Here is a 13896-nt window from a genome sequence, read left to right as displayed (position 1 = left end):
CTTAATATAGGACTCTGTGCTGTGTTTGACACACTCTAGTGAGCAGACAGACCAGTTCCCTGATGAAGAGAGTGCAGAGTATGGGCAGAGAGAGAGAGAGTGAGTGATTGAGTGTGAAAGGGGGGAGAGGGAGGGGAAGGTGGCAGAGTGGGGAGGGTGCTGACGGAGGTGGAGCGCTGCGTAGAGTTCCTGACAGTTGGAGCGGTCGGTGTAACTCGTGGGCCAGAGGGCAACTCTGTAGGAGCCAGCGGGAGAATCAACATGGGCTCCTCCGGCAGCAAAGCCTGCCTGAAGAACCCTCCCTGCATCAGGAAGAAGAAGGCTAAGGTGGTTCGTTTTAAACTTTAGTTTCCCTTTGATTTGGCTTGGGTTGAAGGTGTGTGTGTGTGTGTGTGTGTGTGTGTGTGTGTGTGTGTGTGTGTGTGTGTGTGTGTGTGTGTGTGTGTGTGTGTGTGTGTGTGTGTGTGTGTGTGTGTGTGTGTGTGTGTGTGTGTGTGTGTGTGTGTGTGTGTGTGTGTGTGTGTGTGTGTGTGTGTGTGTGTGTGTGTGAAGGCGGTGGTAATAGAGGGCTTGATTAGTTGTTTTTTCTCTCTTCACTGACACCTGTTGAAAACAAAAGCGGTGTGTGTGCTTCTCCCATTTGTTCCTCCTGTTTGTTGATTTTACCAATTTGCTTGGGAAAGAGAGCATGTTGTGGGAGCTAACTGGCACATGGCTTTGGAGCCAAACAACAATAGACTGGGGAAATGAAAGAAGCCCCGAATGTGTGCCGATATTGTTGTTTTGGTCAGCCAGCTGTGGTGGTTTATGTTAATGGTTATGTTGTGGTTTATGGAGGTTTAGTTTGTCTCAAGGGCCTTTTTAGGCTCTTTGAGGGGGTGTCCTTGACTTTGTTTGTGAAAGAAGAGTGGGTGAGAACAGAGGAACGTCTCTGTCTGTGTTTGATCAGATCAGGAGTGTAACTATCTGTGATCTCATCGTCTGAGGTCATGGAGCTGCCTCCAATATGGCAACAGCAGTATGATAGGAGTCAATAGTCATTGATTATCGGATACATTTAATTACTAAATTATTACTTGGGGATACAAAAACATACACTACTCACAAAAAGTCAGGAATATTCGGCTTTCGGGTGAAATTTCAGGATGAACCTAAAATCCTTTACAGGTGAACTTAATGTGACCTTCTCTAAACTTTTGAATGTGCATGTCCAACAGTTTCAGTACTTTTCTGTACTGAAACATTAAATTTCACCTGGAAGCCAGATATCCCTAACTTTTTTGAGTTGTGTATGTTAAACACGGTCGCTAAGGTAAGATTGGGTCCAGTTTGCATGTAATGTTTTGTATTTCACAGTCATACTACACTGATATCAGTGTGTCTGTATCGATTTACAGTACTATATATATACAGACAATCTCATATCTTCCTGGAAAACACCACTGCTCTAAGAGAAACAGTGCAGGCTGATGGCTGGCTGATTTGGATGGGTTCAGGTGGATTGTTAAAGACCAAAGTTAAGATGGGTTCTCTGCCAAGAATCTCCTGTCTGTTGTCCTCCTCCCCCTCACCACATAGTTTCTAGTAGCATTATCATTTTATATTCATCACAATGGCCCAATGTTGTGGTTGTCGCCTTCATTCAGGTGTAAATTGATCCTTATGTCCTGTATTACCAGTTCTTTGTAATGACTTGGCTGAAAGAAGAGTTAACCTGTGTGTCTATGTCTTGTGTGTCTTTACAGCGCGAGGAAGCCCTGAAGCAGAAGAGAGATCTCGCAGGGGAACTGAGTACTATCAGACAGGAACTTGGTAAGGAGACAAACCCGCACTGACACACACATTCGTATTCGTTCACTTAAACTCATGCGTGCACGTAGAACAGTCACAATAGCTGTAGCCTATTGCAGAGAAAAACCCAGAACATGAAAACACAAGGAATGGGGTTTGTGCTATGCTTCACTGAAATCCTGGTATTTATTGCGAGCCCATTTCCTGTATGGTTTCAAAGCACATTCTGATTTTCTCGGTGGGATGTGTTTGGGTGCGACACAGACACAGACACAGACACAGACACAGACACAGACACAGACACAGACACAGACACAGACACAGACACAGACACAGACACGTGTGAGTGTGTGTGTATGTGTGTGTGTGTGTGTGTGTGAGAGAGAAAGAGAGGGTGTGAGTGAGTGTGAACTGAGGTCACATTTTCATCTCATTCTACTTTGTTGAGTGTGATGACCTCAAGTCAGGGCTGGTTCCCAGAATCACCCTGGAATTATGACTATACAAAACACTGTCTCTATCTGAGTGTGTATTTGAATATGACATGCATTTGTGTCTCAAGTGTGTGTGTGTGTTAGGGTATTATGCATGCTTTTCTCTGTGTGTGTGTGTGTGTGTGTGTGTGTGTGTGTGTGTGTGTGTGTGTGCGCGCACGCACGCATGCATGCATGCATGTGTATGAGTGTGAGTGTTAATGCGTTTGTGTGATTGTGTGTGTTGTTGGCAGAGGTTTTGGTGTAACTGCTGTGGTGGAGGTCCATGGAGTGGCCACAAGCCCAAAGTAATGAGTCTCCTTGCAGACAGAGACTCTTTTGTTTAGCCTACAGTGGTGTCATCCCTCTGCTCACACATACTCATCACTCGCAAAATACCACACACACACACACACACACACACAAACACACACACACACACACACACACAAATATGCATATTCCACTGTCCGCACAAAATTATCTCCTCACCTCCCCTCAGTCAGTTCTCATCTCTCGCACACATCTGTCTGGTTTTCTAACCAGGGACTATAACTGCTTTCAGCACCCTAAAAAGTTTCAAGCTACAATTGGTCTGATGACTTAAATGACGTGTAGTTGAATAAGGTGTTGTAGAGGAAGGTTGAGTATGAGAGTTGATACAGAGTTGAATTTATACAGACGATACTGATGGCAATTTTGATAACATAGATGAATGAAGACTCAGTCAGGCAATAACAGGAATAGAGCTTTATTTTCAGTGATCAGAACATCAAAGGAGAGACAGCATGCCTTCACAAAAAGATCCACCAGCTTCTCTAAACTAACTAAACAAGCAAATAGTCCGGGTTTAGTTAGATAGATAGTCTCAACCTAGCAATCCAGAGCAGAATACTTTAATTTGAATACTTGCAGTAGCATTACACTGATGTTTCTCACGCCATTTCCTGCACTTCTCTCACAAAACGAGTCAGCTGTCAGCATTCAAAGTTTGCATGTTGTGTGTGCTTCACAGACAGTGCATGCCTCTTCTGTGCATCTATCTATCTATCTATCCATCTATCCATCTATCCATCTATCTATCCATCTATCCATTTTGTTATTGCAACATATCAATGAATATATCGGCCCAGAATATTGGCCAGATATCGGTATCGACCTTAAAAAATGCATATTGGTCGACTCCTAGTACTCTCAATATAGACGTGCTGGTGAATTAAAGGGTTGATTGCAGCTGAGCAGGATCTGTACTCATTAATAGGGTGGAGTCGCTTAGAGTTATTTTTCTGTTGCATCAGTGTTGCCCAGCCATGTTCCTCCACTCCAGTCATCCACTGGAGTCTTTCCCTGAACATTCCAGAACATGAGTTCATTCTTCCGATGATGTCACTCACCACCACTTCGGAGAAAGAAAGAGAGAAAGACAGAAAAACGTTATCAAAGTGAGAGTGAGCATGAGGGGCAGATATATTTTAACGACTAAAAACATGAACGAGGGCCCCCAAGAGGGAGATGATTGAGAGGGAGGTGTGTGGTGCAATGCTCTGCTGTTCTGTGAGGCAGGCTTTGGCAGGGCCCCAGCTCTGTAATGTGTATGAAAGGGAAAATGTGGCGCAATGCACTTCACCCACGTGCCTCTCAGCACAGCATAGCCAGAGCAGGCTCCTTTCCCAGTCCAGCCACCTGTGTGCTCTGCCCTGCGGCCCTCTGGCGTCGTGTCCAAACAAGCATGTGTGCGTTTGTGTGTATGTATGTGCGTTTCCAAAATCTCAGTCAACAGCACAGTAAAGCATTTATAACCCCGCCTACCAGGCGTATGCAGGGAGACGTCTAAACACACATTACAGACGAGCATGTCCCCACACAGATTTACAGACATGCCTTTATACTCTCTGACACAGACATATAGGCTACTGTACACACATGGAGACAGATATACACACACACACACACACACACACACACACACACACACACACACACACACATTAATGTCCATAGATAAACATACACATAGACAAGCCAGCATGCCTGTTTCCACACACACTCCCTGACACTTTCACACCCACACCCAGCCACATGCCTGTCCTGTACACACATGCGGCCTGCAGGAGGAATGTTAGAGCTGCTGTGCTCCGTGAGTGTGTGGCCTGGTCGTGGGGCTCCAGGCCTCTGACCCTCCTTACGCCTGTGGTATGCAGCGCTGGTGGAGGACACACTCTCACTCTCCTCCAGAGCCCCACTCCACTCCACTCCACCACCCAGCCTCTCTCATCTAGTACAGCCCCACATCTCACCGATCAGATAGTAGGCCTATGTGTTAAGGGGCTCAGATAGTAGGCCTATGCGTTAAGGGGCTCAGATAGTAGGCCTATGCGTTAAGGGGCTCAGATAGTAGGCCTATGCGTTAGGGGGCTCAGATAGTAGGCCTATGCGTTAAGGGGCTCAGATAGTAGGCCTATGCGTTAGGGGGCTCAGATAGTAGGCCTATGCGTTAAGGGGCTCAGATAGTAGGCCTATGCGTTAAGGGTTCAGTGTTTACTCTGTCCAATGCATAGTTTTTTTGTGCGTGTCAGATTTAATCCACCCTTGCATTAATCCCTGTACTTTGGCAAATGTTATGGCTTGTGTGTTATGTTTTTTTTAATTTTTTTTTAATTAAAAGTCTCCCATCATGTTCACCACACATGTTGCAACTCTTAACCCGACTACTGACTCGCTTTACCACAGCTCTCTCAACATACTGTATGTCCATTGTCTGCCCACCGTGTCCTAACTCAGTCCACACCCTGTCTGCCCCCCCACTAGGGCATGTGGGTTCACTGAGGTTAAGACCCAGAGGGGATGATGTCACACCTGTCCTGCCCCAGTAAAGCCCAGGCCTGTTCTGCCACAGCTGTCACCCCTATGTCATCATAGCCACGGCAACAGCCCCGTTACACACACTTCATCTAGCAGCACGGAGGCAACTGTTGGGGCTTGCCTATTGGAATTCAAATCTATTAAAGTTTGAGACATGTTCACTCCAGTCAGTGTAGACTCCACTCACTCACACTTCAGGTAGTGGAACAAGTCTGGGACTTATCACCTTTACAATAACTGCGTTGTTGTAGTGCATGGTGGTTCATCTCCGTTATTGCAGAAATATTCACTAGCACAACTGTGGAGCTTTGTTACGGAGATGAATGTGAGCAGCTAGATTTATGTTGCTGTGCGATTAACAGTTTTATAAGGAAATAAAACATAGAGGAAACATTGTGTTCTTGCTGCTAGCTGGAACACTAAGGTACTAATGGAGTAATGTTCAACTCTCTCCACTTAGGCTGTGGTCAGGAACATTCAGGCCACTTCAGCTTTTCTGCCATAATGTCCTGGACAAATTTACACAGACAGATGCTCTTAAAAACAAGTCTTATTTTTTTCTCTTTTTCTGTCCACCCTCTCTGATTCCCCTTCTTTCCTCCTGTCTCTCTCTCTTTCTTCCTCTCTCTCTTTCAATTTCTCCATGTCTCCTCATCCCCCCCATCTCCTCCCATCCCCTCCCATCCCCTCCCTTCACCCCCATCAGCCGGCTCGGTGTCGTGCTGCGAGCGTCTGGAGAAGGAGAAGGAGGAGGCGCGGCTGACGTTTGAGGAGACCCTGCAGAAGCTGCGGGAGGAGAACCAGGCAGAGCTCGTGCAGCTGGAGGAGCGGCTCAGGGCCTTCTACTCGGCAGAATGGGACAAGACCCACCAGGCGTACCAGGAGGAGGCCGACAAGTGTCGCGCACTCATGCAGCAACAGGTACAAATTGTGTGCCGTATGTATGTTATGTAAAGGCACTGGCTGCTCACCCCATGGGTAATCCGCCTGCTTGTACACTAGGACATATGTTTTGGATGGCTATAGTATCATTTAGTCTCTGTTCATTTTAAAGTCATTACCTTGATTACTGATGAGTTAAAGCTAGCTCAATTGTAAAGTTTTGTGTGAACTTGTAAGTCAATTTAAACCAAAGAGATTAGTGAATTGTTGCAAACTGTCCTCATGCAGTATAACAAAGAAATAAATGTGAGCTATGGAGCTCCCAGCCCCCAGTGACAATCTGTAGATGCATAGGTGCCCAGAAAAGGGCTTCGGAGCTGGGTTCATGTCAGGGTGACTTATGACTCAATATTGTGCATTCTAATAAGTCTCACCATCCACGGACACAGCATTGCACTCTGCTATATGCAATATATGTGACCCAGAGTGGTAAAGATGTATGCAGCTGTAACTGTGATGTGAAAGTTATAATTTCCAGTGATTTAATGGCCTCCTAGCCTGTTGGATTTTAGACATGCAAAGGGCCTGTGCCACTGTGATCATAAAACAGATGATTTATAGCTGTTGCCATGGCGTTTCACTTTCACTGTTGAAATTTAAATGGCGCGTTGGGGCTGGGCTCTTATCCATCAACCTATCACCATTCTCCGTTATATAATCAGCCCCGTCCATTCTCTGTGTGGCCTGTTGTAACGCTGGCGCTGCATCTTCGTTGTCAGGCCAAATCTGTCGCCAACTGATTACAAAAATGCCACAGGAACATTCTGTGAACTTTGTGCAGACATGCATGGACCTTAAAGGGGTAATTTGTGGGGGTCATTTTTTGGAGGTTTCCAATATTCTAATATAATATCACCTAGAAATAGCAACAAAATGTTAAGAATTGACAGTTTTAAAGCAATGTAAAAACACCTATGGTCTGTATTGCCCAGATATACACTAAAGGTAGCATGATGACTTGCCAGAGATGGATCCTCTCTATTTTTTTACTTTTTCAATTACAATACAAAGACACATCACCAGTAAGTAAGTACAAATAGGCACTTGCAGATATTCCAAATGTATAAATATGGTGGTATGTTTTGCTGTTGGTAACTGACTGCTTCTCATCATGATGAAAAGGACAGAATAACACCAAGGAGTGACGTATAGTGAATATTTACATGCACAGATGGACACACGTTGTACTCCGCATATAGAATGCTCTGACATTCCAAAATGTGATCAGTGATCTTATTGTAAATAAATAAATAAATTATGTGTATATAAGAAATCACAAAAAATCCCCAGTTACAACATTTGCAAGTTTCTCTAGGGCAAAGCATTGCAGCAGTCCTTCAACTCAGCTACAGTTTGGTCTGTAAACAGATTTCCATGACAGTGCAATTTATGTTTAGCTTCAAGAAGACAAAATATAACCATCTTCTTCCTTCTATTGTTTTATGTACAGCTTGCCGGGTAAAATTCAAAAATTCAAAGTTTGGGACATAGTGGAAATAGTTCATTGATTAACATAGATACAATTGAAATAATCTCTTTCCAAGGATCCTCTCTATTGAAGTAGCACTTCTTACTTCAGTAGCGCTCAAGAAGGTCGTGGATGCGTTCAACACACCTCGCATCCTACAAAAGTCTCCACCTGGACCCTTTAAAACGACTGCATTGATACAGAGACACGGATGTGAAGAACAGACGTAGTGTTGGTGTTTGCTGTTGAGTAGCTGGTGGCTCAGTCTTGCCTTCTTCCCCTGGCAGGTGGAGGATGTTCGATCCAAACAAGAGGCTCATCGGCAGGAACAGGAAGCCATCCATGCCCAACAGATGGAGACTCTCAAACAGCAGAATGAAGCAACCCTGCAGGGTAAGCCTGCTTCTCCCGCCAGCACTCCTTCTCCACATCCCATATACAGTGTCTGTCTGTCGGTCTGTCTGTCTATAATAGTGCACACACCATAAAATATGTATTGAATAAATAATCAAGTTTTTTTTGCGTCCTCAGAGCTTCAGAAGACTCATGAGCAAAACATGAATGCCTTGGACAAGACTCTCAAAGACTCGGAGGCATCTCTCTCTGTAAGTTAATTTTACTTGGAGCTATCTGGTAGGGCTGTTTTCTGCAGTTTTCTGTGCTAAAAGACAAAACATGCCTTTACCTTTACAACTGCCAATCATTTGGGGGGCAACAAGTCTGTTTTAGCATGACTCTCATGTAGCATGCCAAATGAAATATGGCATGTTCGGTGGGTCTTCTCTCTATGCAAATTAACACTGACCTTTATAACTCTTGCCAGCGACAAATTGAGGAGCTAGCAATGGAAAACAACGAGCTCAAGACGAAACTCCAAGCTGAGGAGGAAAGGAGGAGGATACTGTCTGAGAAGAGCCAGGTAAGGGAAACGTTCTGGATTTTACATGCACTCTCTGATATGTTTCCCAAGTAAAAGAGAAATATGTGTGCAACAACCACTGATGCCCAGAATTCTAGTTACATGTTGTATCCCTCAAAAATGTGGATGCAGCTTCTAACCTGGATTGAAAACTATTGTGTGGTAGACCTCATGTATTCATGAAGCATGCCATGCTAAGTCCCTTTGCAGCAGCACCTTCTACTGGGTTGAAATGGAACTGCACACTGCATAGTAATACTGAATGAGAAACCCAAGTCAATACCAGTATAGATCAAGTACTTTGTGTCCTTGGTCACTCATGTCCGCGGCCCTCTCTTCCCTCTCTCTCCTGTTCCCATCCTCTCTTCCCTCTCTCTCCTGTTCCCACCATCCTCTTCCCTCTCTCTCCTATTCCCACCATCCTCTCTTCCCTCTCTCTCCTCTTCCCTCTCTCTCCTGTTCCCACCATCCTCTCTTCCCTCTCTCTCCTCTTCCCTCTCTCTCCTGTTCCCACCATCCTCTCTTCCCTCTCTCTCCTCTTCCCTCTCTCTCCTGTTCCCATCCTCTCTTCCCTCTCTCTCCTCTTCCCTCTCTCTCCTGTTCCCATCCTCTCTTCCCTCTCTCTCCTGTTCCCACCATCCTCTCTTTCCTCTCTCTCCTCTTCCCTCTCTCTCCTGTTCCCATCCTCTCTTCCCTCTCTCTCCTCTTCCCTCTCTCTCCTGTTCCCATCCTCTCTTCCCTCTCTCTCCTGTTCCCTTCCTCTCTTCCCTCTCTCTCCTGTTCCCACCATCCTCTCTTCCCTCTCTCTCCTCTTCCCTCTCTCTCCTGTTCCCTTCCTCTCTTCCCACCATCCTCTCTTCCCTCTCTCCTGTTTCCATCCTCTCTGTGTAGAAGGATGCCCACACGCTGTACCTGGAGCAAGAACTAGAGAGTCTGAAGGTCGTCCTGGAGATGAAGACTCAGCAGCTTCATCAGCAGGACAAAAAGCTCATGCAGATGGATAAGATAGTGAGTCTTCAAGTCTGTTTTACCTGTGTGAGACACACACACACACACACACAGAGAGAGAGAGAGAGAGAGAGAAGAGAGAGAGAGAGAGGAGAGAGAGAGAGAGAGAGAGAGAGAGACAGAGAATGAGAGAGAGAAGAAGAGAGAGAGAGAGAGAGAGATGAGAGAGAGAAGAGAGATGAGAAGAGAGAGAGAGAGAGAGAGAGAAGAGAAGAGAGAGAGAGAGAGAGAGAGAGAGAGAGAGAGAGAGAGGAGAGAGAGAGATAGAGAGAGAGAATTAAGCCTCATCTTTTCACAACTAAAATAAGAGGATATTCTAAGTCTTAAGTATTATTAGTGTGCATGAAGAGACGGGTGGCTCCAGCATTCAATCTTTAAAACGTTATAAATCATTCATAGCAGCTCACCATCTGCAGTGCAGCCATTTTTCAAAGCAGTCAGGGAGGCTCATGGAAATATTGTGAACTTGGTGCCCAAGTGCAGAAAAGGCAACTCTGTATGACTGAGCCGTGAGGAGCTGAATGGCTGTGATGGGCAGAAGTAGCATACACCAGGTCTTAGTGCAGACTGCTTGTCAATAAAATACTTCAATTTGCCACATTATTATATCAATCAGAAAAAAAAAACATTTAATTTTTCAGCCAACACAATTTGAATAAACCACTAATGGTCGCATTAATGGGATTTCTAGGATTTAGAATATCGTTTGTGGATGGTTAGCAGTTACTGCCAGCACTTGTGGTCAGGCACTGACAGGTAACTGTGTTGCCTTTCAGAAGAGGGTGTGGCGTTCCGACTTAGCCACAGGAGTGCTTCCATTTCAAAAGAGTGTTTTTGTTTGAGTGTTTGTTTTGCTACTTAGTAGCGTGACAAGAGGTGTCTTGGCTTCGGGTCAGGAATCCACAAACAGGTTTTAAATGATAATTTTCCACGGGAGCTCTCTGAAGGCTTAAGTGCCTCATCCAGATTGCTCTGAACATGCAAGGCCCTGTAGCCAAGCTGTATCCGGCCATTGGTTTGGAGTTGCTTAGTTTATGTTTTATTGTCTTTGATGTGTTCCACCTCTGAAAGATTTGCATATTGAAAGCTAATAGCTAAATGTCCAGGTTGCTGTGTTGCTGTGTTGTGTTGCTAAGAGGTTTGCTGTGCTGTGTTGATTGGCAGGTGGAGACAAACGCGAAGCTGGAGGAATGCCTTAACAAGGTGCAGCAGGAGAATGAGGACTACAGAGCCAGGATGGACAAACACCAAGCGCTGTCCAGGTAAGAAAACCATGAAGTCCATACACACAAACACACACTCTCTCTCTCTCACTCACTCTCTCTCTCTCTCTCTCTCTCTCTCCCTCCCATACTCGCAAAGACGCATGCAACCTTATACACACAATGCTTTTCACTTTTAACATTTCCTCAACTAAATCTAAAGTCTTATGAGACTATGTGGTTACAGAGGAATGTGTGTGTCCACTCCATGCATCTGAGCGGGGGTGGGGTTAACGTGTCTTACACCCTTAAGTGTGGTTATGTAAAAGGGTTGTGTGTGCACGTGTGCTGCTATGTAACTTTACCCGAATGTGTTCATGTTTTTCTGACCGCCTCTCTCCATTCTTTTCCTTTCTCTCCCGATCCTTTCTCTACTCTCTCTCTCCCGCACTCCTGTCTCTGTCTCTCTGTCGCCACCTGCAGGCAGCTCTCCACCGAGCAGGCCATGCTACAGCAGACCTTGCAGAAGGAGTCCAAGGTCAACAAGCGTCTGTCCATGGAGAACGAGGAACTCCTGTGGAAGCTGCACAACGGTGACCTGAGCAGTCCGCGCCGCCTCTCGCCCACCTCGCCCTTCCACTCACCCCGCAACTCAGCGTCCTTCCCCACAGCCCCCCTCTCCCCAAGATAACCCCACAACCCCCCCCCACCCCACCCCCCCGGACACCAATACCCCAGCCCTGGGCGCCCAACGCCTCCAAAGACTCAACAACCTCACCCGGACACCTTACACCCCTGTATTCCTTAAAACTCTCCCATCCAAAGCTATCCCCCCCAAAAAAACAAACCCCGAACGGACTTCCTTTTTATTATGTGAAGCCATTCACATCTCTTCTCATTGTACATTTTCTTGTAAACTTTTAAGACTCTATAAAGAGTTGATCCCAAATAAAGGGTGGGAGAGAGCCAGAGACAATGTCGCACGGATGCACTTAAGGAGACAGGGACTGCCCACCCCCACGCTCTCCGGCCTTTTTCTCCGACTGAACGAAAGGAGAGGAGGAACGAGAAGAAGAAGAAAAAGAAGAGAGGATATGGTGAACCTCAGGGCTTGTATATAGTGTCTTGCCTGTTTGAACTTTCAACTCAAGTTTTATTTTTGAATTAGATTTTTCATTTCAGCAGGTTTTGTGTACTGTGTCTAAGCAACGGGGATGATCCTGCTAATTAGTAATGTGTGCTTAGAACACTAAATTGGGATAATGCAAAAGTAATTCAAACCTGTAATCAGTTTTGTGTTTGGAAAATTCTTTTTTTTTTTTTTCAAGATTACTAACTGTGTTATGCCCTACAGGAAATAGACTTTTAAATCCCTCAGACACACAAAATATGTGAGGAGTAAAATTAGTAAAATAAGTAAAGTTGTACCCAATCCAACATCTCTACCTTGTAATCAGACTGTAGAATGTACTTCCCTGGATATTTTGATTTCTTTCCAGAATGTTCTTTATCCATAACACTGTGTTAAGGGAATAAATCCCTTTTCCCCACCCAGAGTGACCTGCTTTCCACATTTATTTTGATTTTGAACTCAATAAATACAGTGCTATGAAACCTGGAAAATACACATGAAGATGTCTTTTTTTTGATACCTTATTAGTTACAATGAGTGTCTGAGTTTTCATGTCTAAGGTGAGAAGAAATAATGTGTGTACAGTGGTGTGTGTGTGTGTGTCATACCTGTCAACACTCCCGTTTTTCCCGGGTTTCTCCCTTAATTTGCATTGCCATCAAACTTCATTTTAAAATCATTGATGCATTCAGGTTGCCAGATTGTGTATGAAATACACCCTACACATACACAATCACTTAGTTTCAATTTCAACCGTTTTGTCATAGGCTAAAACCTGGCAACCCAAAACCCAAATAAGGAAGCGGGTGCCAACTGCGCAGCCTGAGTCTTGTCGTAAGCAAGCGGGCTAGATGAATGGCCTACTCCAGAACTAGCTGTTGTGAAATTGTTGGGAATTTAATTGATTAACACATCACATAAACTGTTATTGAGTGTTGTTGATACACAACTTGTTCCCTTGGAACCAAATCTGACAGCAAGCAGCTTTGGAGTTTTGGAAGTAGGCTGCAGGCAGGCAGCTGGTGGATACATAACTGACATGTGTAAGGTAATGGTAAGGTAAAAGCAACGACCGAAATGCAGTGTTGAAACACGTGTATGAAACGTATTAAATATGCAAACACAGATCCGGTATAAACACTGCCCCCCCCCCCCCCCCTGAAAAAAAATCTCCCGTTTTTGGAAAGCTAAATGTTGACAGGTATGGTGTGTGTGTGTGTGCGTGTGCATACATGTAAATGTATGGAGTTGTGTGTGATATGACATAACCAACAGGTATCTTGTCAGCCTCTGGAAGCACTCACACACACTTTACTGCTTGATTGACTGGCTGATGATTCAATCATTCTTACATGCATTACTCAATCATATCTTGGAAATCTATGAATGAATACGAAAGGAGGAATATTTGCTCCCCCAGTTTCAAAAGGCTTGCATCGGCCCTGCACCTATGAAGAACTGCACCTCTCTGAAATCACCACCAGGCAGGATCCTCACCTTCTTTGTCCGTGGAGATACTCAGGACACTTCCTGAATATCGTAAATGGAAACGCTGAATATCTTCAATTCACAAATCCACAGAGGCTTGCATTTATCTATGCATGTTCTTCCTCTTTAGGAAATGGAGAATCTTTATACCAGGATGAGGATGTGCCTGGCCATCATTTCATTTGTGATGGCTGGCTTAAATCCTCCACTCCTTTTCCTCCCTTCCCTTCCTGTCATGTTTCATGCCTTTTATAGGATGTGCTCTTGCATATTACAGCAGGACTCTTTCAAGCCTCTTCACAACATTTTAACAGAACCTTGGAAGTCAACCATACTGCACAAGAAAAGGCTAAAATCCTATTTTCAGTAGAGTAAAGCTCTTTTGACAGATCATCAGTACCATGAGGCTATTTCTGCTTTTGGCTTGTAGTGTTCTGACATTCTGAACAGATTTAATGTTTTAGTTGCCAAACAGAGCTCGTTAGGCCGTGTAAATGCAGACTAGCTCTTCTTCGCCTGACCATTTAAATGTCATAAACAGACAGAGCATCCTGTCCCACAGCCATGAAATGCCCTTCCAAACATATGGCAAAAAGGGTTATGCTGCCATT

At 44.8% G+C, this 13896-nt stretch overlaps 1 protein-coding gene across 1 annotated transcript in view; it reads left to right on the top strand.

Annotated features, from left to right (window-relative positions):
* Positions 1 to 12290, top strand: part of LOC143134508 (microtubule-associated tumor suppressor 1 homolog A-like) — a 39209-nt gene extending 26919 nt beyond the window's left edge. The window contains exons 6-13 of the mRNA XM_076294930.1: positions 1746 to 1812; positions 5833 to 6047; positions 7824 to 7929; positions 8068 to 8141; positions 8360 to 8455; positions 9347 to 9463; positions 10628 to 10725; positions 11149 to 12290. Coding sequence (XP_076151045.1) covers positions 1746 to 1812; positions 5833 to 6047; positions 7824 to 7929; positions 8068 to 8141; positions 8360 to 8455; positions 9347 to 9463; positions 10628 to 10725; positions 11149 to 11356 — 981 coding nt within the window. The 3' untranslated portion in view covers positions 11357 to 12290. The remainder of the gene's footprint in view (positions 1 to 1745; positions 1813 to 5832; positions 6048 to 7823; positions 7930 to 8067; positions 8142 to 8359; positions 8456 to 9346; positions 9464 to 10627; positions 10726 to 11148) is intronic.
* Positions 12291 to 13896: the final 1606 nt, after the last annotated feature.

Source organism: Alosa pseudoharengus, unplaced genomic scaffold, assembly GCF_046254945.1.
Source record: "Alosa pseudoharengus isolate Yale_2024_CS ecotype anadromous, Long Island Sound unplaced genomic scaffold, YU_APseudo_1.1 YU_APseudo_1.1_scf_2, whole genome shotgun sequence".
Taxonomy (NCBI): domain Eukaryota; kingdom Metazoa; phylum Chordata; class Actinopteri; order Clupeiformes; family Clupeidae; genus Alosa; species Alosa pseudoharengus.
The sequence above is the reverse complement of the archived record's forward strand: the minus strand, read 5'-3'. Positions and strand labels throughout refer to the sequence as shown.